Source organism: Mizuhopecten yessoensis, unplaced genomic scaffold (genome assembly GCF_002113885.1).
Source record: "Mizuhopecten yessoensis strain PY_sf001 unplaced genomic scaffold, ASM211388v2 scaffold1795, whole genome shotgun sequence".
Taxonomy (NCBI): domain Eukaryota; kingdom Metazoa; phylum Mollusca; class Bivalvia; order Pectinida; family Pectinidae; genus Mizuhopecten; species Mizuhopecten yessoensis.
Window position 1 is genome coordinate 74,155 of NW_018404225.1, and position 23,515 is coordinate 97,669.

Here is a 23,515-nt window from a genome sequence, read left to right on the forward strand (position 1 = left end):
TAATAATAGCGTCCATCTCTAACAAAATCCAGTTTACGACATTATGATTTAGAGTTTTAGTTTCTATAATTTCTTGACCAATCAAATGCACGCTTACTAACGTGTATTTGAGTTGCTCAATGGTGGATGGTTTGGCGCCGTTTCATATCCTTTGCGCCGAAGAAGTTGTTTTTTCCTGCGGTTAAGGACATCGTGAAAGTAAAGTATAATCTACATGTAGGTATTTGATTATTCATGTTGACGATAACATGTGTAGTTTGTATTAATCGCTGTCTAATCCATCATTGCACCGCTTCGTAAAATCATAACAGACTCACTGTTTTCACAAAGCTGTGGATCAAAACAAAATGGCCGCTGAAAAACAAAGATTCCGCAGGGAGTGAAAAACGATATTTGTCCTTAGTAACTTCGATATAAATGTGTGCAGTCATGTCAGTTATTAAGTATAACATCGAATTTGTCATTTGAATGCGATGATTCTTCGATGACATTCTTAATCAAAAACAAAAACTAAGCCATCAGTCATAATGCTTGTGTCGAGTAATACCTAAGTTTATGTCCGACCAATGCACTGCGTTTCTAGCCCGCGCTACCATCTCTCATTCCGTTAAGCCTAGACTATGAACTTGATATTTATTTCTACCTCTACAGGTGTTTATTGACCAGAAAAAATATATACAAATGTATATATAGGCCTAATATAAAGACAGGAAAAATGCAACGAGCCAGACATTGATTCGAACCCAGGACCTCCAAATTTATTGTACACATTTTCTGAATGTCTAGAAATACCTCATTCGGCCATTATTGCAAAGAAGCAGTCTATGTGTTAAATTGTTTTTAATGACACATGTCTGTGCATGATATTTTCTTTAATAGAATGCATTGTGTGAATGGAAAGTGTTTGTATGTATATGAATAAAATGTAAATCAATTTGAATTTGAAAGAGTGTTCTTCTAGAGCACAGAGGGTCTGTGTTATATTGCAGTCTGGCCTTGCATCTTTTTTCTTTTCCCTCTTATGTTGGTGCCTAAGACCCACCCTTACATTGGGTGTGCACTTGTCAAGGGGATTCCCAAACCTGGGTTGTAAATAATAATGTCTTTGTTTTGCAAAGACTTAGAAAATGGAGGTAGGAATATAGCCAAACTGGACTAGATCTATTGCTGGTGACTAGGTAGCTGAATTGGTAGAGCGTCTGTCTGAAGTTCAGAGTGCTCCAGTTTGAACCCAAGTCTGGTTGTGTATTTCTCCACTCCTATTACAAAAGAAGAAAGTCACTTGCCAATTTATGGAGTTGTGCCCCTTTGCTTGAAAAATATTGTTTTCACTACTCCCAAAGTACTACACTGATTTGAATGATACTTCATACACATAATATTTAAATTAATATGAGATGTAAATAAAGAATTGAGTTACCTCCCTTAATAATATGGAGTTATGCCCCTTCTTTCAAAAACCGTTGCTTGCACTTCTAATCTATTCCAAAAGCACTGCATCAATTTGATGATATAAATTCAGTGTGCTAACAATGGGCTTGCTACAGCCGTGTGGTTACTGGCTAAAGCAGAAATTGTGTACTCTTGCTTTATTTACTGCGAGATCAGGGCTTTCTGTTGAACCTTTTTATTTGGTTATATCAAAAGCGATTAGAATTTTCTATGAATATTGGAGAGTCCAAACATGGATCACTTTAAAACCAAGGGTCAAGCTTATTATTAGTAAAACTTACTCTCTCAAGGGTCAATCAAAAGCCCTTAGGACCCTCCAGTAAAAAAATAACTTAGTCAAACTGTTGTGGGGTTGGGTTTTTTGGGGGAGGGGGCGGGGGGGGTTGCTGCGAGTGTGCATTATCAGTGAATTTTTTTGGTTTAGTTTCACAGCCGAATAAGGGCTTCTTTCCCCCTTCTGAAAAGTGCCATATTTTCCCAAAATGACAAAAATAAATAAAGGAGTATATTCCCAATTTAAATAAATATAATGCTATATTTTCCCAATTCATAAAGAAACAGGTTGTTGTTTAATTTAGGGGAAAAAACCCACTGGGTCTTTGTTAAGTCTTTTGTTTTACAGTTCTAGTTTTGTAAGTTCCCCAGAAACTGCTACGTATACATGTTTTTAAAAAGTCTGTTTCTTCAATGTTTGTAGGTAAAATGCCAAGATGAGTGTAGTAGCAAAAGGAAGTAATAAGATTGTGTATCCTGCGGGATGCAAAGACCTTTCAGATGAGTTGGGGAAAGATGAGCTGGTTCGAAGGCTTAAGGTAAGTCCAAAGTTTGTTTTTTAATTGCATATCCTCTTGGGGGTATATCACATCCTTGATATTTACTTAATGTGGTATGTTTTCCTAGGAGATGAAGAAAGAACAAAATTCAATGATGATGTCAACTTCAATTAAAATCTCATATATTTCGTTGAAAACTTTTAAAATGTTGTATTTGAATCTTGTTCAATTTATTGATAACCTTCTGAAAAAGAACTATTAGTTTAAATATGGCCTTTGCATGTGCAGCCTATTGACTGTTTTATACTGACTTAACAGGATATTGATTGAAAACTGGGAATTACAATTTATTGCCTTTAACCGTGCATAAACATTTTTGTGCAGTTGCTGGCCCGGGCGTTCCAGGACATGGGCCAGGATGACAACATTGAAGAGTTTTCTGGATTGGCAGTAAGTCTAGCCACAGACTTTTACATGGATCACCAGAGCAAAGATGTACGATTGCTTGTCGCTTGCTGTATTGCAGACGTCTTTAGGATATTTGCTCCAGAAGCTCCATTTAGAGACTCCTCGCTTTTGAAGGTAAATAAAAAGTTGATTGTGGAAGGTATAAGAGAAAGTTACGTACCTATTTAATCCTCATACATAAAGCGTACATATTTCAGCCAATACGAATGTAACTAATATATGATACAGAACCATGATTGATACAGAATGTGTTATATTTTACTAGACCTTCTTTTTGGCAGATTTTTCACTTTTTAAATTATCAAATCAACAATTTGAAGCAGAAGCATAATTGACTTTTTGAATAATTGAACTTTACCCACATTTGATTTCATATTGGTCGAATGTGTTAAACAGAGGGATAAGGTCATGTTACTGGCCCGTAACCTTCATGGATAATCGGTCAAAAATATGTCGGGATATGAGTAGATTATTTCTACCTCATTGATTTGTAGAATAGGACACATGCAATTGCTAAGGCTTTAACTACTGATATTTGTGACGGTACATTAATAAATACTTGTGATGAATGATAATATACATGGGAATTGATTAAGTACTCCAAGCAGTTTACCACAATAGTAAAACTGTCCCAATTGTGTTTTCACCAATAACAGACATGGTATTCCTTATTTCTAAGCTATTATGGCAAATAGCTTCATTGCATATTTGCTTTCTATTTTCAGGAAATTTTCATGTTTTTTATAAAACAACTGAGAGGACTGGAAGATCCCGATTCTCCAACATTCAAAAGATACTTCTATTTACTAGAGGTAAGTGTTGAAGTAGATCATTCTCTGTGACTGTATCTATTGCTAGACACATTAACCCTTAGGCTGCTAAGCACGGCATATGCCGTTTTGAAAAGCCGGGTCATCAGTGCTACGCACAGCTTTGTAGGTTTTGATCGGTAGCCAGGAAGTGTGAAGTCGGGTTGTAACTATACCGAACACGTATAGTAAAAGGCTTTTGATTGGTTGTTTTGTCATTACTTTCGATATTCCCGGCAGTGTACCCTAGTAATGACCAAAGGTGTGCGAGAGAATTTCAAATTGAAAAAAAAACCCATAAAAATGGCGGACGTGTAGATTGTAGTGATGAATATGATGGTAAACATTTACTCTCCAGCGTCACCTACGATGATAATAAAGGTTTTGAAGGGTTTGACATGGTTGATGTGGAAATACTTCGGTGTAACATAATATGTAACTCTCCGTGTAAATGTACAGCGTCTTATGTCAAAAATGAAGTTATAATCTATGTTATCATTTGCCAATCACATTTGCGGACAAAAATAATTTTAAAATGATCTTTCTCTTGCTTAAATCCGATTAATTGAAAGTTTTTACCTTTATTACCACCTGTACAGGTAAATACTGAAGCAACTTTAGAATTGAAAACATTGATATAAACTAGAGACAACAACGAACAATTTTCATACAACTTTTGTTCACATATAACAAAAAAAATCAACAATTAATTCAGCAGTGGTGTCCCTTTATATAGAAATCAATGTAGCAGCCTAAGGGTTAAATGTTGTGCAACATTCTATACTCAATTATTAAGGAAGTATTGCGTTTTGATATGACTTTTTTTCCTGGCACTTACGATGCAAAACTATGTGTAAATGTACACAAAGAGCGACGATCTGTTCAAAATTAAATATTGTAGAATTATCTCCAAGAAAATTTGTGTTTTGAACATATTAGCTTATATTTATTTGTCAGTAAGGATAACAGAATGGATAGTTTGAATTGACAGTCAATAGTTCACTTGTTAGTTTGTAGTAATATATTTTTTTCTTCCAGAACCTAGCATGGGTCAAATCCTTCAATATCTGCATTGAGTTGGATGACAACCAGGAAGTATTTTGCAACCTCTTCCAGTTGATGTTTTCAATTATGAAGTAAGTCAAAACATGTATATTAATGATGTTTATTTACCACAAGGAATATGATAGAATATTATGGCTACATTCGCGTATCCCGGTTGAAACGGTACGTGTGCCGCAGTTATTTTCCACGATAAATGAACACACTTGGACCGCTCTATAAGCAGAGCTAAAAATGCAGTTTCGGAGAATATAAAACAATGTATCAAGAATATTATGCCCTTCTCTCATGCGTCCACTGAATTACATATCTTAAATACTACATGTGGCTTGACATTGTTAAAGAAAGAAATAAAGCAAACTGGTAATAGTCAGCATTTTAGTTTTTTCCAGCAAGGTATGTCTGGACCCCTCAATCTACACGTGCCGAATAATCCTGAGGTCAGCCTCGGTTCAGATCTGTACCTGACATTTTCTTTACAGGTTCAACCGGATCCGCGAATGTACCCCTGATAAATATTTGTTTTGCTGTGTTCACTCTGAACTGTTGGTACTTTCCGTATTGCTGCTATAAGCAATGAATTTGTATCTCTTTAACAGTGACAAACACTCTAGCAAGGTAAAGAACTTTGTGCTGGATATGATGACACCACTGATCACAGAAGCTGATGCGGTGTCGCAGGAGCTACTGGATATTATCCTCCTTAATATCATAGAACCATATAAGGTAATGTTCATCCTCTGGAAATCTAATTTTCCTTCGTGTGAGGTTGCTGCTTAGCACTACCATGGGAAAACAGAAAATTATTTGCCATTACTTTGTCATGTTAGGATGTCAACTTGAGAGTAAATAGTTAGGTGTTACCTAGACAAATTGATTAAATTTGAGCGACACAACCTGGTAATTTAAGTATAAAAGAACCCATAATTTTCTTCATTTCTTAAGCATTTTAATAGTTTGTTGATATAGGTTATGATGTTAAAATTTTGATGTGCATGCATCATGATGAGAGAAACTGAATGAAAAATATACTCGGTGGCCGACAGCTAATCCTATTTATATAGTTTATTACGTCTCGGTTGTAAGAATAATTTCAACTTTCGCTTTGATTATGTGGTTTTAGCACATTATAACTAAGAAGTCAGCTGTTTTGTTAATATGCAAGATAATTTCAAAAATATTGATTGTGTTCAAGGCTAGTTACATGATCTTTGTCTTTTTCAGACCCAAAATCGTGTTGCATACAACATGGCTCGTGATTTGCTGATCAGGACCAGTAATGCCATTGAGCCGTACATACAGGCAGTAAGTTATTTAAGGAATTACCAAGATTTTGTTTTGGTATATACCGGGAAAAAAATGTGCACTTTGCATAAAATCCGCAAAGCGGTTTTATCCAAAAAAATACACTATTTTCTTTGGTATCTTTATAATTTAATATTAAAAGATTTATTTAATTTTTACGTAAACTAAACAATTGCACTAAAAAAAAGCTGCGTTGTAATTTTGCATTCTGAAGTGTAAAAAGTTGTTCCGTCATCAGTTGTTTTCTTTTTAGGTATATAAGATATATACCTAAAAAAATATTATGGGGGAGATAGGCAAAATTAAATCATTGTAAAGTATTTTTAAACAAACTTTTTGGATAAATTGTTTTCTTAAATTTTTGCATTTTTATTTTTGCTTAAATGTTGCATTTAAACATTGCGATTTTAGCCCTTTCTTGGTAAATGTTGCATTTAAACATTGCGATTTTATCCCTTTCCTGGTTAATGTGGCATTTAAACATTGCGATTTTATCCCTTTCTTGGTAAATGTGGCATTTAAACATTGCGATTTTATCCCTTTCTTGGTAAATGTGGCATTTAAACATTGCGATTTTATCCCTTTCTTGGTAAATGTGGCATTTAAACATTGCGATTTTATCCCTTTCTTGGTAAATGTGGCATTTAAACATTGCGATTTTATCCCTTTCTTGGTAAATGTGGCATTTAAACATTGCGATTTTATCCCTTTCTTGGTAAATGTGGCATTTAAACATTGCGATTTTATCCCTTTCTTGGTAAATGTGGCATTTAAACATTGCGATTTTATCCCTTTCTTGGTAAATGTGGCATTTAAACATTGCGATTTTATCCCTTTCTTGGTAAATGTGGCATTTAAACATTGCGATTTTATCCCTTTCTTGGTAAATGTGGCATTTAAACATTGCGATTTTATCTCTTTCTTGGTAAATGTGGCATTTAAACATTGCGATTTTATCTCTTTCTTGGTAAATGCATAATTTTAGAAGAGAGCATACATAGAGTCCATTAAATCAAAGTTTGGTGTAAAAAACAAAATGATGGTGTGAAATATTTGTAACAATTTATGAAGAAAAAAAATATGTTTTAAAAATGTATAATTATATATTTCAGTTCTTCAACAATGCACTGATGCTTGGTAAGATGTCAGAAAGTGAGGTGTCTGACAGACTGTATGAACTGATCTATGAGCTGAATCACATCTCCCCCAGCGTGTTGCTTGCTGTTCTCCCACAGCTCGAGTTCAAACTCAAGGTATAACTGGTGGAGAAAGGAGGTCAAGTTTTCTTCTGTATGACAATCAATAAGATGCAAATCTGAAATGTATGAATACTAATATTCTGTGTTGATACAATGTTTTAATAGTTAGAAAATGAAGTTGCATGGTAATAATAATATTAACAGTTTCATATTTGGGGTATTAAACTGCTGGCAGATTTAAAAACGAGGGCTTGTTGAAAGTCTTTACAAATAGTCTATTACTAGTGGTGGAATCTGTTCAAATTTTATAATAGTAATCAGTAAAATAAAAAAAACTCAAATCTGTACGACAATCTATGATTCAGTTTGTCAACATTTTGACAACACATTCTTTTCTTTTGAAATTAAGCACTATTTTTAGAGAGAGAGAGAGAGAGAAAATGGTGATGTTTATTGCTATACAGTCTTTCTGAATTGCAATGTATAAATACACTTCATCATGACACTCCTACGATGTATGTCTTGAATTCATTCCAACATGGTTTCCTCTTCAGAGTAATGAGGAATCTGAGAGAAAGGCTGTTACAAAGTTACTGGCCAAAATGTTTTCTGACCAAGGATCAAATCTTGCAGAACAAAACAGACCACTTTGGAATTGTTTTCTTGGAAGGTAAGTCTTAATTTCACTATTTTAATGCCTCTGCTACCTGCATGAAGTGTTGACCACATCAGTTTGCCACAGAGACATCTTTCAAAGGGAGTTATAAGTGCCAAAATAGCTGGAAAAGTTTTTGTGAGCACCAAAGTTCAATGTCTCCTTTACTAGAAACAGAAAAATCTTTACATTGATGTCATATTTTTACCTGAAACTAGATACAGATTTTTAGTACAAGGATATTTTGATTTAATTCATGTTTAAGTTTTTGCATTCAAAGTCAATGTCTTATCTGTAGTGCCTTTGTTTGTGGTAAATTGTATGCAACTTTTTTACTGAACAAGTGTGTGTTTAAGCTTTTTGCACATAGACAAGACTGCCATACCATACATAGAAAAACATGTGGTAGCTCTGGTGCCTTCTTAAGGGTTAAATTTGTAAGAAACTGATTTATAAATAATCCCAATTCAGTTTTCTTCCTCATCCTATTTACATCATCAAGTGTGTTTAAATAGAATTGTGTGAAATATGATTTATTATGGATAGTTACCAGGTATATTTTTTGCAAAAAGTATGTGAATTCAGATATATTAAGGATTATTTGACACCATGTACATCTAGTATTATAACCTTGTAATATTTTCTGTCGATAGGTTCAATGACATCAGCATCCATGTACGCCAGACCTGTGTGGCATATGCACAGCATTTTCTCTTGAACCACCTGGAAACATACAAAGACATTGTGGAACAGCTGAAGATTCGGCAGCATGACCCTGAGGAGACCGTGCGGATGGAGGTGGTCAATACCATACTGGGTTTAGCCAAGAAGGACTTCAACAGCATCACTGAGGAACTCATTGGATTCATTAAAGAGCGCACACTTGACAAGAAGGTATAGGCAATAGTTCACTTAATGTTTACTGTAGTGCTAAGAAATTCGCTTACTATATAACATGAAATGTATGTTGTGTATAAACATTCATGCTTTTCGTGATTGCTATTGAACCATGTTTGTCTTCACTGAATTTATTATGGAGGAGAGATGAAAAACTGAGAAATACTTTACTTCAGATGTAATGGTTACCTTCCAAAAACATTGGTTGGTATCCTGGAGTTCTATGGAGTAGAATGGGTCTGTTAAGAAATAGGTGGTGCCAGGTACATTGGAAAAAAAATGGTTTCATGATAAAAATTATCTTTGTATTCACCATATTATGCTGTTTCTAGAGACATTCTTAATAGCCTGTATTAAGTGATTTTTTCAGCATTTAATAGGATCTAATTGTCTGCAGAAGATATCATTATTCATTTTTTTAATTTGGTTTTATATTTTTATTTCCTGAACTTTGCTGAATACATGGCATTGCACATAACCCGGATAATTTATGCCATGATATCCTCTGAGCTTCACCATCAGAAAATTTAGTCTTGTCTTGGGAGACGTGTCTGGTGGTTTTTTTATCCAATAGTGTAATTCCAGCACAAGTTGGTGCTTAAATGCTGGGAGTAACCTACAAAATTTGAGCACCCTTTTGTTTGGTGTCATAAACTTAGCTCTAACTCATGATGGTATAGTGAAGTCTTGACCAGCAACAAAACTGCCTATTTCAGTACCAGATCAGACGAGACTCCCTGATGGGACTTGGCCAGCTGTACAAGAAGTATACATTCTCTGAGCGTGTGGACAAGGCCAACCAAGATAAGGTGTGCTGGGTGAAGGACAAGGTCTTCCATGCCTACTACCAGAACAGCAATGAAGACAGGTGTGTAAATAATTATCAATTCTTTACCAGGAGAGAGGGGCAAGGAGGACGACATGATAGCACCATGTCCTCTTGTCAATAACCTCGGACAACTACATGTTTCTTTTTGAAACTTAGTAGATGGATGTATTGAATGACAGGTTGTAGCTGTGTGTACAACGCATGAGTCTATTCCCCAAAGTTAATTTCTTACAAGAAATTTAGAAATATTTTACTAACTTGCAGTGAAGCATTATTATAGGATAGGTGGAGTATTAGTCTGATCCCCTCCTTCCAGGCTTTAAGTGGACAACAAAAACGGAATAAATGTCAAATTTGGTTTATTCCACAAGGACTTCAGCTTTAATATATGAATGTATCTGGACTCTTATATTACAGTTAGTTAAAAACTTGAAACAAAGGATCAAAGTGAAACCACACCTAATTAGGCCCTTTCGGTAACATGTATAAGATCAGACCAAATTGCATTTTTAACAGGTAATTTTTGTAAATTTATAAATACAATGTTTTAGAAAAAGAGTGACATTTTGCTTCCTGTTCTTGAAAGGGGCTGGTCGGGGAAACAATTACAAAATAAATGGGTCTAAATGCGTTCTCTGGCCTTCCAAAAGTTCTACCACGGCAATATGATGGTCAAGTTCTGCTTGCAATGTCCAGTTTTGACCACTGAAATCTCGGGGAAGCCCCGCGTAAATTTAGCGCAGATCTATTTATATATGTCACATGGTTGTTTCAAAAGTGAGGCTGTGAAGATAACAACAAAAGCACGCCGTCATGTGCCATGTCGGACTCAACTAGCGACCAAGACAGCAATACTATAATTAAATATTTGTTTTCAAAGGTCATGTTTGATGCAAGTGTAGTATTCCTACCTACATTGTATATGTTGTTGTTATATATAACGGTATTGATACCTCGTGCCTGTCATGACTTTTGCATGCATCTTTTTCTTTCGCCGCGATGTTTACATTTAGCCTTGTTGATGATGCGCGTGCGGCAAAATTACATCACTGATCTGGGTCAATTGAGAGTTTTAGATTGTCAGGTGACGATTTAGGATTTCTTTATTATAATTATAATTTTTACTCTTAGGGAGTGAATTTGAGAAAAATTTGAATTGGTGTATTTCATAAGAAGGTATTTTAAACATGTGTATGCCATTTTAGCAAAAATGCCATTTTTTCACCGACCAGCCCCTTTAAGAAAAACCCTACTATGATAAATGCATACATAAAGGCTCATTCGTTGCATTCAAGTTAACAATCTGATGCTGATTTATATATCAGAATAGTAATTATTGTAAGGTTGTGAAAACAGATTGAGTTGGCAAGAAATGTTTGTGTTTTGTAGCAAACAGCATGACCTGATCCTTGTTTTGTTTTAGATTGCTGGTAGAGAGGGTGTTTAATACCTGCCTGGTGCCCTATAACTCGCCTGTGGATGAGAAGATGAGACGTCTCCTGCTTCTCTACTGTACTCTTGATGACCACGCTGTAAAGTAGGTTGACTTTGTAAACATTCCCAAATATTTTGCTATTTAGATGAATTAAAGATATTCATTATTTGTGATACATTTCATGTGAGGTATAAAAAAAATCCTCAAAGGATAGCTGGTAAGGGGGGATGGATATTGAAGATTTTTTTATTGAAAATATTACTATCATGTGACAATAAAAACTTCTTACTGTTAATGATCATGACAATATTTGATTAAACATTTCCAAGTAATCTTTGTGTTACTTAAATAAATTTAACTGTCAAAAATCATTCAATTTAGGTAATATCAATGCCTACTAGGCTCAATTTCATTTACAGATAGAAAGCTGACACAATTTCTTTGAATCGGAATATTTTGTTAATGACATATTAAAAGCTCTTGTCCAATTAACTATATGATTTGTTTTGTAGAGCATTTAATGAGATGCTGAAACACAAGAATAGGTAAGTTCTTACTCAGAATAGGATAAAAATATTGATACAAGTCTTTCTGTAATATTGATAGTGTATACTAGTGAAATATTAATTTAAGTATGATTAGTAGGTTGTCCTAGAAATCTTCTCAAACATGAAAATGGTGAAACAGAAGTGAAATTTGAAACCAGGCCCAAGGATCATGAAACAACCTTTAATAGAGAGTCAAAATTTGAACTTTGTTAAAACACCCAATTTTAGTCACCCCTGGGGACTATTAATTTCAGTTTCAGTCCCAGATTTTGACCTCTGTTGTCTTGGGCTGTAAAGTGTGTGTTTCTGTCAGAATATACCAGGCGCTAATTACAAGCTCTTGAATAACTCCAAAATCAATTTCCTTTTTAAACAGGATTGGCATAAAACCTAAATCAAAATTTCATATGGTAATTACATACAACCTAAAGATGTTCCGAGTATGAATCGGGCACCTTTGAGGTTCCTGAAGGGGTAAACTGTCGTGTTATAAATTGCTATTGATTGATTTAGATGATTCATGGCTGACCAACGAATAACGTTTATATTTGCATATATTGTGCACCTTGTTAAGGAAAAATGAAGTGTCAAGAAAGGGGTGTACACGATACTCGAGAACAATCCCAAACCAGTCCTTGGTCGCGGCCATTTATCGTAAATTTTTCGAGGATTTTCAGAAATGTTTTGAAATATGCTTGCAGCAATAAACTGCTAAATTTTGTTGAATAACCCCTGATTGCATTGCCATTTTAACAATTACAAAAAGTTGCAAGTTAAGTCATATTATACGATAGAATCATATAAATAAACTTGAGTAAAGTAGGCCCAACTTTTCAGGACATTACGTTGTGAATTGATAAATACCACATAACAGAATTGCACCGCATTTAGCACTCTGGTGTTAAAATGTCGTTCTTGGGTAAAATCATGCTAAACTCTTCAATCTTGACAGGAGGAATGTGTCAAAACGACATGGGTAAAGTTGGAGAAGTTAGCAAGTTTGTGTACTGCAAAGAGTCAAGGTCGCATGATACTATTAACCGTCAGGAATGAACCGATAATGATAAAAGTTTGAATTTGAAAAATAAATATGAACAGGTTCAAAACAGCCTAATACATTCCGGTCTTTTCTTTTCAAAGGAGAAATCACAATTGTTTGGTGGTCTTCATGTCTCGCGAATTCGGCTGTTGGAAGTCCTCATCGGACCTGTTTGAGTGACTGCCTTTAAGCGTACACACTCTGTCGATATAGATGACCGATTCAGTCGGATTTGCAGACGATCAGAAAACTACTTTGATCAAGTGTATTTCATAACAACAAAAAGATTTATCCATACATAAGATTGAATCTTTTCTGAAACTTATTGTTGTGAAACAACATCGTTGTATTCCAATTATCTGTTCTGCCCATGCCAGGTGACTGTGTCAGCGCGCAGATCCCCCGTATAAGAGGTGTCGGTCAATGCCAACGTTATATTTGCGACATGCTTTCTTATTAATTCCATGTGTTGGCATGGCTACCTGAAGAGCGTGTATGTATTTACACCTGGTCAATGTTTACCATTTTGATTGACAGGTGGAAATATCGTTGTAGCTTGGTCAATGATTTATCGGAAAATGGTCATACAGAATGATGGGGTAACTTTCATGTCATTCTGACATATCTCTAGTTATTAACGAGTCTTAACCTTTAATAGTAAAAATCCCTTTAAATATTCAGAATCGGTGCATTAACCTGTAAAATCACATTTTGATACAGAACTTAAAAATAAGATAACATTTTATGGATCTAAACTTAGCATTTGCATATCCTACAGCCATTATTCAAGGGTTACTTAGGCCAAATAAAATTAATTACTTGGTTCTCAGGCCATTATTTTTCAAAAGAGATGCGGTGCCCTAATATATATAAAAAAATATATTTTACAAGGCAAAAACGAGACGGGCGATTTTTTTTATTGAGTAGTTTGTAAAATGTTCATTTTGGGCATTACCTTGTCTTTTTATAGTTGTGTAGAGACCCGTCATAGAGCAAGCCTCCGAAAATCCCTCCACGATGTTCCAGACGAGAATCACGAACCCCCCCCTCCCCTCCCCATTCCTTATTTGTACCGAAATGAGTGCCATTTGTAGATAAGACTAATAAGTCATAATCATTTTAACGCTTGCCTGTATATCAATCCTTATCTTTATTCAAACGTTTTCGGGACTTTGGTGACTAACAAGTAAAAACAACATGCAGACCAATTTTCCGGATTTTTTTATAAAGACTTTCACAATAAAATCGGCAATGCGGTGCCCTAAAATGAAATGCGCACGGGCCTGAGAACCAAGTAATCAATTTTCTTTGGCCTTGATAAAAATATATTTATGAATTAATGGAATAGTTCCTTATGATAATGAAGTGTATTTTTGTTGTCAGTGTAAAGAACCTGGTCCAGCAGCTGGTTGAAGTTTTTGAGCAGTCAACACAAGGAAATACTTTATCATTTAAACCCAAAATAGCCGCTCTTGCACGTAAGTGTATGACTTCGATACACTTGAGATCACGGACATTGTTTTAGCATCATGTAGAAGGTTAGGTCAAATAGATGCTAAGGTCTTCTTTGCTCTGAAATGTCAAAATTTATCTTCAAATTTTGTTTTATAATATTACAGTCGCTAGTAACCTAGCGAGAATAGTAAAGGGTTGAATTAGCATGCCAATTGGAATACTAGTACAAAAAAGAAGACCTTCAAAAGCTAGTATCAGCGCTGACTATCTTCTGTATTAATTGTTAGGTACTCTGCCCGAGTCTGGAAAGTCCTCTGATCACCTGAAGAAGCTATGTCAGATGCTGAAGGAAGATAAGAGGATGAGGCAGTACCTGAAGCTTCTCGTCGGTGAGGAGTGTACATGTAAACGAGCTCAGGAACTCGTGGTAAGTAGAAATTTATATTTCATTATAGTATATATATACAGACCTGTTAACTGCAGGGATTTAAGAATTCTAAAAAAAATTAGCTATTATGTGAACAAAATTACAAAAATGTGATTAATCTTTAACTTGAGTAAGTTGATCCTCATGTAGATTTTAAGGACTTTATTTCTGAATGGATTTTGATCAAATTTAAGGTTCCAGAATGCATCAAACAAGTTTGTGATTCAGGGTGCCCAAGCCAAATTATCAGTTCTATTTTTAGAAAATCTGTCATTGCTGCTGTCTTATTAATATATCTGCAACTTGTTTTAGCGTGAGGTTCTGAAGAAACTAGGGAGCCCTGCCCCTGGCCAGCAGAACCAGTTCTATAACACAGTCAAACTGCTGTTAGAGAGGGTAGCCCCAGTCATGATTGACACCAGTTCAATCAATATGCTGGTCAAACATGTCGACGAGACAGTTCGTGGCCTCGGCATCATTACTGAAGGAATTGATGATGCAGCAGAAAAAGGAGTTCGACTCCTCTCAGTAAGTTTTTGAAGTTTTCAGAAAGATAAATACCATCATTCATTACCTAACATCTGTAGTTGAAGATCTGTGTTTAGCATTCAAACTGTTTTGATTACTCTGGAAATTGATCATGCGACATAAGTATTTTTGATTTGATTTCCAGGCATTGTCTGCTGTATACCCGCATTACTTCAAGGATGAGGAGACGTATCAAGAACTACTGACTTTCCTTAAACATGAGGATGAAGCTGTCTGTAAGTGGGTTCGAACAAGATACTGATAAATCCATCAATGTTTGACTCTCATTTATATTTAAACAGACTTATAATTGTATTGGTTTGGTTTACATAATTCTTTTCAGAGAGGGATGGTTTTAGTAAATGATTCCATTTTAAGGTTCAAAAGTTTTTTAAATTCGAATCCAGTAAGCAGAAAAAATTAACTTCATATCAGAAATAATTGAGTTTTCTTTTAAATCAATCAGAATAATCAGTCACTGACAAACTTTGATGTATGTTTCTCCTAAAAGTTGAATATCTACAGTCATTACATAAGCAAATGTTTTTCATACATTTATGTATCTTTCATTGTAGCTGATTTGACCCTACAGATCTTCATCAACACTGGTAAAAAGCTTCAGGCAGAACTGCCCGTTATATACTCGTAAGTAACACAAGTTAAATCACTTGACACAAAATGACAGTGTTATGCATTCCTCTATATAATAAGGAACTTTTTTTAACCCTTAGGCTGCTACGCGCGACATATGTTGTTTTGAAAAGTCGTGCCGTCAGTGCTACACATGACATATGTCGTTTCTCGGTCTGTAGGTTTTGATCGGTAGCCAGGAAGTGTGAAGTCGGGTTGTTGCTATACCAAACCCGAACCTGTATAGTAGAAGGCTTCTGATTGGTTGTTTTGTCATTACTTTCGATATTCATAAATTGAAAAAAAAGTCATAAAAATGGCAAACGTGTAGATTGAAGCGATGAATATGATGGTAAACATTTATTCTCCATCGTCACCTACGATGATAACAAAGGTTTTGAAGGGTTTGGCATGGTTGATGTGGAAATACTTAGGTGTAACATAATATGTAACTTTCCAATAAACGGATTTGTGCCCTACGCAAACAGGAAAATATCGGCGGACCGAGGCGCACCTGTCGTCTGCAGGTGAAGCCGAATTGAACATTGACATTGATACGTTTTGAGCCGATTTATTTCTTCGAACTTTTTATCAGTGATTTAATCATAAACTAGACCGTAGCTAAGATATATCTATATGCCGACTGTGACAGTAAATGTATTGAATGGCGACCTGAATCCTGTAGCAAATCACATGCAATTCTTGACGAAATACCTGACCTTTTTACCTGAGAATCTCCATGTAAATATACGTCAAAAATGAAGTTTATAATCTCTGTTATCATTTGCCAATCACATTTGCGAACGAAATAATTTTAAAATGATCTTCCTCTTGCTTAAATCCGATTAATTAAAAGTTTCACATTTTCTTACCTTTATAACCACCTGTGCAGGTAAATACTGAAGCAACTTTAGAATTGAAAACGTTCATATAAACTAGAGACAATAACGAACAATTTTCATACAACGAACAATTTTCATACAACTTTTATTCACATATAACAAATATTTTCCAAGTTATGCACATTTCACAAAAATCAAGTAAATTAATTTAAATTTCAATAATTAATTCAGCAGTGGCGTCCCTTTACATAGAATCAATGTAGCAGCCTAAGGGTTAAAAGGATTTCTCTGACTTACTTTTGATGCATCAAAAAGAATCTTGACATCTGCAGCTGTATAAGGTCTGGTTATATTTGATCTTTGGTTTGCATAGGAGGAATTCCACAACAAATCAACAAAAAGGTCATAGATCACACATGTTCAAAATTTTTGCAAAACTTAGATGCCTAAATTAATGATATTCATCCTATAGTTTTTAAAAGTAGAGTATTGGTTTGGCTTATTACTCATTTTGTAAAAACTAAATAATTCCCAAAACATTCGAAGGTGTGTTAATAAGCAAATCCCCCTGCAGATCAGTGGTGAAAGACTTGACCTACTGTTTCCAAATGTTTGTAAAAAGTAACTAAATAGGCTGGTGAAGTTTTCTTACAGGTGTGAGCTTATGGTTCTGATGTTGCTATTTAATAAGACATTAGCAAGTAAACAAATATATTGTATGTGTAACCATGGTTACTATATATGATATTGTAATTAAGCAGGTCATTGTGTAAAATTTTGTTCTGTTTTACAGGAGTTTGCTGCCCATCCTACAGAGTACAGCCAAGCTGGGCAATCCCAAACAGAGCAAGCATGCTCTTCGCTGTATCAATATTGTGTGTAAAAATAAGGAGCTCATATTTGGACAGATATTTGAGGTAAATTTGATTGCAATTTTTATGCTACTTAAATTCTGGGGAAACAAGATTTGTTTTGTTAAAAAAAAAATGCCCTCCCACAGAAAATGTACCTGAAAGAAGTGACTTGCATATCAGTGCTGCGCTGCATATTTAGGATTGTCATGCTCCAAATAGAAAATTAGTTGCAGAAACATTGCTATTTTTCAGTTAAACTACTGATGCTACATAGGTAGCATCAGTAGTTTAAACTACTCCACTGTTGAAAAAGACTGCAACAAGTAATGGATTCTTTACAAATATGCTGTTAAAACCTCCACATAATAACTTCATAAATATGATCATCATTTTGTTTCCATAGAATAATTTGATTAGCAAGAAACTTTGTCGGCATCCATTATATACAAAGACAAAGCCCAACTTTGACTTTCATGTGAAATCCATGTATAAATGATTAATATATTGAATTTGGATGGGTTGATTGATATATTGAATTTGGATGGGTTGATTGATATATTGAATTTGGATGGGTTGATCAATTTCCTTCTGCTGTTCTCCTTGAGGTTGTAGTGTTGAAACTCACATAGCTGTGTTGCCCTTGGGTTCCCTGTTTAGTCGAGACAAAGTCAAATTGCTCTAGTTTGATCCTCCTTTGAGTTATAACTCCATAGCTGTGTTACACTTCAGGATGCCTGCTAATCAAGCAACATGTAATACAGAGAGGTCAAAGGTCATTGTCTATCCTTAGGAGTGCAGTGTTGTAAATTGCCATTTGTATTACAACATTTTTTCCTTACATTAACATAGTACATAGCTTGACATAGGTAACTTAATAACATGACTAAACGTCCTGCATAAGAAAAACCTGGTATTCTTAATGATAATTCCTTAATAATGAGTCAATCATATTAATGTCACCCTTACCATATTACACCTAGGTAGCTACATCATTATGAATACTGATCAAAGTATAATGTACCCTTTTGCTTTAATTCTTTATTGAGTCCTAACTACCTAACGATTTGTTGAAAACAAAGTTTTACATATTTTGCAGCATTTGAAGAAATCCCTGAACCCAGATAGTGCCAATTACCTGACGTCTATTGTTGCTCTTGGTCACATTGCCCTGTACTGTCCTGAGGAGTTCTCGGCTGAGATGAAGAACATTGTCTCAAAGTTTATTGTTAAGGAGCTGCTTATGCAGGATCAAACAGTGGGGGCAGACAGTGTGGAGAGTTGGTACTCGGAGCATCATGTCTCTGAAGAAACCATGGCCAAGGTCCAAGCTATGAAGCTTTTAGTACGCTGGTTACAGGGAATAAAAAGCAATGCCAACAACTCTGGTACGTCTACACTACGGCTCCTGTTCACCGTCATCAAACATGAAGGTGACCTTATGGAGAGAGGCAGAGTCAACAAGCCAGAGCTAGCTAGATTGAGATTGCAGGCAGGATGTTGCATGCTCAAGTTAGCGGAGGACCGTTGCTACTCAGAGCTCATATCTCAGGAACAGTTTCAGACCCTGGCCCTTCTCATGAATGTAAGTTAACATTTGTTTCCTGTGGGATTTTAGTTATTTTTGGGGGGAGAACAGTATGATAGATATTGTGCTAACTTGTGTCTAAAAGAAGTACTTACTAGTTGCTCTTGCTGTATATTACTCGCTATTTAAAGTTATATGATTTGTTTGCCATGAGTCATCTTCGCTAGCCAAGTGTTCAGATATAGCCGTGTTTACCTGGCTTTCAAATCTTCGTGCGGTGCCAATCGCTTGCATCCAATGAAATCGCTTCTTACATATAGCGCTGTTGACAAAGGGAAACATTAATGGCGACGCCCTGTACGGAAGCACGTTGTCATTTATGTCAAGAGTGTTTTGCCCCCAAAATACAGGCGCACAATCTTTTGGGAAACTTCCGGAGTGTTAAATCAGTTGGTGGAAATCTTTGACTACGTGCCACATGTAAATAATGACCTGGGAAAATATGTGTTCTGCCTTTAGATTGTTTCCATATTGCTCTGTCATATATACCCCGCCTCGACATACGCGTGTTTATGTCAACACGCCGATGGAGTGTGTATGTTATGGTCATTCTGATTGGTTAAAAGTTTATTGGGAGAAGAACAATAACTTGGTATATCCGCTCGGTGGCAGTGGTGGGAATTGTGAAAACACGGCTATATCCGCCAAGGGTAAGTGGAGTGTATACGAAGCGAAGATGGCCATGAGTGTTCTTCTAAAAAAAAATATACTAAAATGCTGTCATTTTCTTTCATTATAGGATAGTTGTTACCATGTTCGTCTGAACTTTGCACTGAAACTCCACAAAGGATTGCTGAGCTTGAGGTTACCATTAGAGTACATGAGCATATTCTGTCTGGCAGCCAACGACCCATTACGGGAACGACGGGCTCAGGTCAAGTTATTCTATCAGCAGAACATCAACAAACGGCGAGAGTACCTGAAACAGACTCCTGCCATAAAGGGGCGGATGTTCCACTTCATGCCAGATTATGTGATACCGTATGTCATACATCTGCTTGCACATGACCCAGATCTTTCTGCACACGACCATGTCTCCGCACTAAAGAATATCAAAGAGTAAGTATTAGCTTTCTAACAAACAATATATATTCAATTAAGGGAAAACAATATTGGAATTAACATCTTGGGTAGGTGTATAACGGTATTTGCAGTACAGATGTAACAAAGTACTTCGAAAATTACCCAAATCTAAGTGATAATGTTTCCAAAAGAAATATGACCAAAATCTAAGTGATAATGTTTTCAAAAGAAATATTACCCAAATCTAAGTTATAGTGTTTCCAAAAGAAATATGACCAAAATCTAAGTGATAATGTTTCCAAAAGAAATATTACCAAAATCTATGTGATAATGTTTTCAAAAGAAATATTACCAAAATCTATGTGATAATGTTTTAAAAGAAATATTAACAAAATCTAAGTGATAATGTTTCCTAAAGAAATATTACCAAAATCTAAGTGATAATGTTTCCTAAAGAAATATTACCCAAATCTAAGTGATAATGTTTCCTAAAGAAATATTACCCAAATCTAAGCTATAGTGTTTCCAAAAGAAATGATCAGATGGCATGTAGTTTGTCTTGTTAATAAATTCAAGCATCCGTAATTATTAAACATTTTTACAGGTGCTTGTCATTTATAATGGAACCTTTGATCAACAAGAGTGAGGATTACAACTACAACTTCTTCAGGCGAATGTTAGAGAATATCAAACAGACCAAAGACGCAGAAGCTCCCGAAGATGAGAATATGAACAGAGTAAATATGATAAGAATTCATAATTGATATGAAACAAGCAATAGTGCAAAACCACAGGGGAAAATGGTGGTTAAGTCTTACTATTTTGGGGTTGGACATTTTAAGTGATTCATTGAATGTGCTTCATATTTTGTACCAAATATTTGCATGAACACTGTAGTCATTCCTGTGTATAAGATATATGACACATGTCCGTGTTTGCTTCAGAAACTGTACAGTGTGTGTGATGTGGCGCTGGGGATACTCAACAGTAAGCCCTCTAATATAACACTTAAGGATTCCACCGTTGAGCCTGTGTTACCTGCCAAACTCTTCACTCGCCCAGATAAGGTAAGGGTCTGCCCAGGTAGAGTAACACTGTCAACATGTGGTTTAATACATAAAAATGGAAAAGAGATGGCACTACCATGTACTTCTAACATATGACAGCAATGTTTAAGAAACTACATAATGCTCATTCAGAATAGAGTAAAAGCAGTGCTTATATATGAGTTCATGTTTCCAACTTGTAACGACAAAAACCAAAAATAAAATAATTTCATCATATGCAAGTTTTGATGATATGGTTTCCTCTTGGGTATTGCAAGCAATAGCCCTTTATTGTTCCAATATTGGACAAATTATTTCAAAACCATAAATCAAAATATCCCATTGATATATACTTTTGTTGTTTTTTAAAACAGAGCTACAGCAACACAAAGAGCTATCTACCTAAAGAATTTGTAATTGATGGTCCCAAGGTAGGTACAAGTCCAGTGATTACATACATGTTTCTTGGATTAAGTTTTCATTTCATATGAGATTGGAGTAAATATCATAGAAGGTGAATAATTTGGAGGGGGGGGGGGTCGGTCTTAAAATCATTTGAATAGTTGGTTAAGGGAAAAATATAATTGGGTAGTCTGTCACTAAAAAGTTTCTCTGTGACCTCTTTCTAATAGTAACAGCTTTATGGGGACCATTTGAGAAGTGTTTTTTCTTGGATCAGAATGTACAGGAGGGAAAAGGGTTGTTTTAATCCTAAAACCATTTTATTAGTGTAAATTGAAGGTTACTTGTTTCAAGACTCGTTGACAGTGATTAGCAGGACTGCTTGTTGATGTTTGTGTATGCACTGTTGTAGCGGAAAGCTCCGGTATCGGGTCCCAAAGGTCCAAGTGCCCAGGAGATCATTGTAGAGAGTCCCGGCCCTGTGGTCAACCGACTGCCCGTCTGTCCCAGAGAACCTAAGAGGAAGAAGGCTTCTTCCACACAAGTCCAGACCATGAGGTCAGTCGAATTTAATTAACACCTTCACAGAGTCGATACATATAGAAAATTTAGGCTTGTTCTGATGTACTTTGTAATGAAACATTGTTAAATATTAATTATAGATTGTTTTGATGCTTAACTTATTTGTGACACATATTAGCAAGTCATTTATATTGTTGATTGTTTGCAAAAATTGAGTGTTGAACGTTGATAAAATTACAAGTGTTGTGTATTAAAAGATGTTGCTTTTCGTCATGTATTATACTTTAAAATTGTTGAATGCTTTTGTCTACAGTGTCCGTCATCTGTCCGTTATCAAACTAGCTTTTCTTACTGGTCAGTATCAAATGTGACATTTTTAGGTCACCTGAGACAAAGTCTCGTGACCTATTGCGATTGCCTTTTGTCCAGCGTCGTGCATCCGTAAACAATTTACATTTTCAACTTCTTCTCCAAAACCCCTGAACCAATTTCAATAAAATTTTGCAGAAACCTTCCATGGCCAAAGGTCAACGAAAATAGGGGCCGGTTTGGACCCAGCCCCCAGGGGCCTGAGGGGCGGGGCCAAAAAGGGTCTAATTGACTGAAATTTCAAAAATCTTCTTCTCAAGACCCAGATTGGTAGAATCAAACACTCTTCATAGATGGAAGGGTCTTAAGGTGCTCTACCAAAATTGTGAATTTTATGACCCTGGGGTCTCAACGTTTCCCCCTGGGGAGGGGGGTAAACTTTACTTTAGTTTATATAGGGAAATCACATTTTGGACCAACATTTGTTTAATTTCCATTGGAAGTAATTCAATTTGGGTTAGCATTATCAGTATTGGATAGCAGTTTGATGGTCTGTACATATCAGCCCCGACTTACCCCCCGGGGCTGATGGGTGGGGCCAAAAAGGGTTGAATTGACTGAAATTTCAAAAATCTTGTTCTCAAAGACCCAGATATGGTAGAATCAACCCCTCTTCATAGATGGAAAGGTCTTAAGGTTTATGACCCTAGGGTCTCATGTTTACCCCCTGGGGAAGGAGGGGGGGGGGAGCAAAATTTATTATGGTTTATAATGGCAAATGATACTTTGAATATTACATGTTAATAACTTGATTGGAATTATAACCCTGAGTTGACAGTTTGATACTTTGGGGCCCAAAAGAGTTAGTGTGCTTATATTTCTTCATTTTCCTTGTTTAGAATCAGAGGTGCTAGTTTCAAATACTTTTTAGTCTTAAATCAGTATGCTAGATATTGAACAAGGTGGTTTTATTGTTTTTTGTCACTTTGAATAATATTTCTGTTCATGTTAAAAACCAAATCAACTCTCTGTATAAATATATCAGGTGACCGTTAAGGCCCATGGGCCTCTTGTCTCACTCTGTAACAGGTATCACTTTTGATATAAGCCTTTGACAGGTATGACCTTTGATATTTGTCAGTGTGAAAGATCTCAGTTTTATCAAGTTAATAAAATTCAATATCTCATGGGCGAAAATGTAATAGAAGGAACCTAATTGTTCATTGTATCTAATTGTAGTGATTCTGAAAATGATTCTGGAGGTGAAGAGGAAGTCATGTTTAAACCTGTTCCTGATGGACCAAAAAAAAGAGGACCAAAAAAGAAAGACCGAGGTATCCAGGATGTGTATGTAAAGCCCAAAGGGAGGGGTCGAGGTGCCGCGAAATCTATGGACAGTCCAGCTAAGCGACCGGGCAGGA

General features: G+C 35.7%; 1 protein-coding gene across 1 annotated transcript; it reads left to right on the forward strand.

Annotated features, from left to right (window-relative positions):
• Nucleotides 1-105: 105 nt before the first annotated feature.
• Nucleotides 106-23,509, forward strand: LOC110441335 (sister chromatid cohesion protein PDS5 homolog B-like; the record flags this gene model as incomplete). The annotated part of the gene is made up of 26 exons (XM_021484452.1): nucleotides 106-216; nucleotides 2,150-2,264; nucleotides 2,610-2,807; nucleotides 3,419-3,505; nucleotides 4,541-4,638; nucleotides 5,164-5,290; nucleotides 5,789-5,869; nucleotides 6,982-7,122; nucleotides 7,623-7,738; nucleotides 8,377-8,617; nucleotides 9,337-9,488; nucleotides 10,873-10,986; nucleotides 11,397-11,429; nucleotides 13,855-13,949; nucleotides 14,214-14,353; nucleotides 14,666-14,881; nucleotides 15,027-15,117; nucleotides 15,457-15,526; nucleotides 17,147-17,270; nucleotides 18,304-18,789; nucleotides 19,532-19,851; nucleotides 20,420-20,552; nucleotides 20,760-20,882; nucleotides 21,236-21,292; nucleotides 21,676-21,821; nucleotides 23,334-23,509. Coding segments are annotated over exons 2-26 (3,667 nt in total), but the record flags the coding sequence as incomplete, so codon positions are not given.
• Between the last annotated feature and the right edge of the window lie 6 nt (nucleotides 23,510-23,515).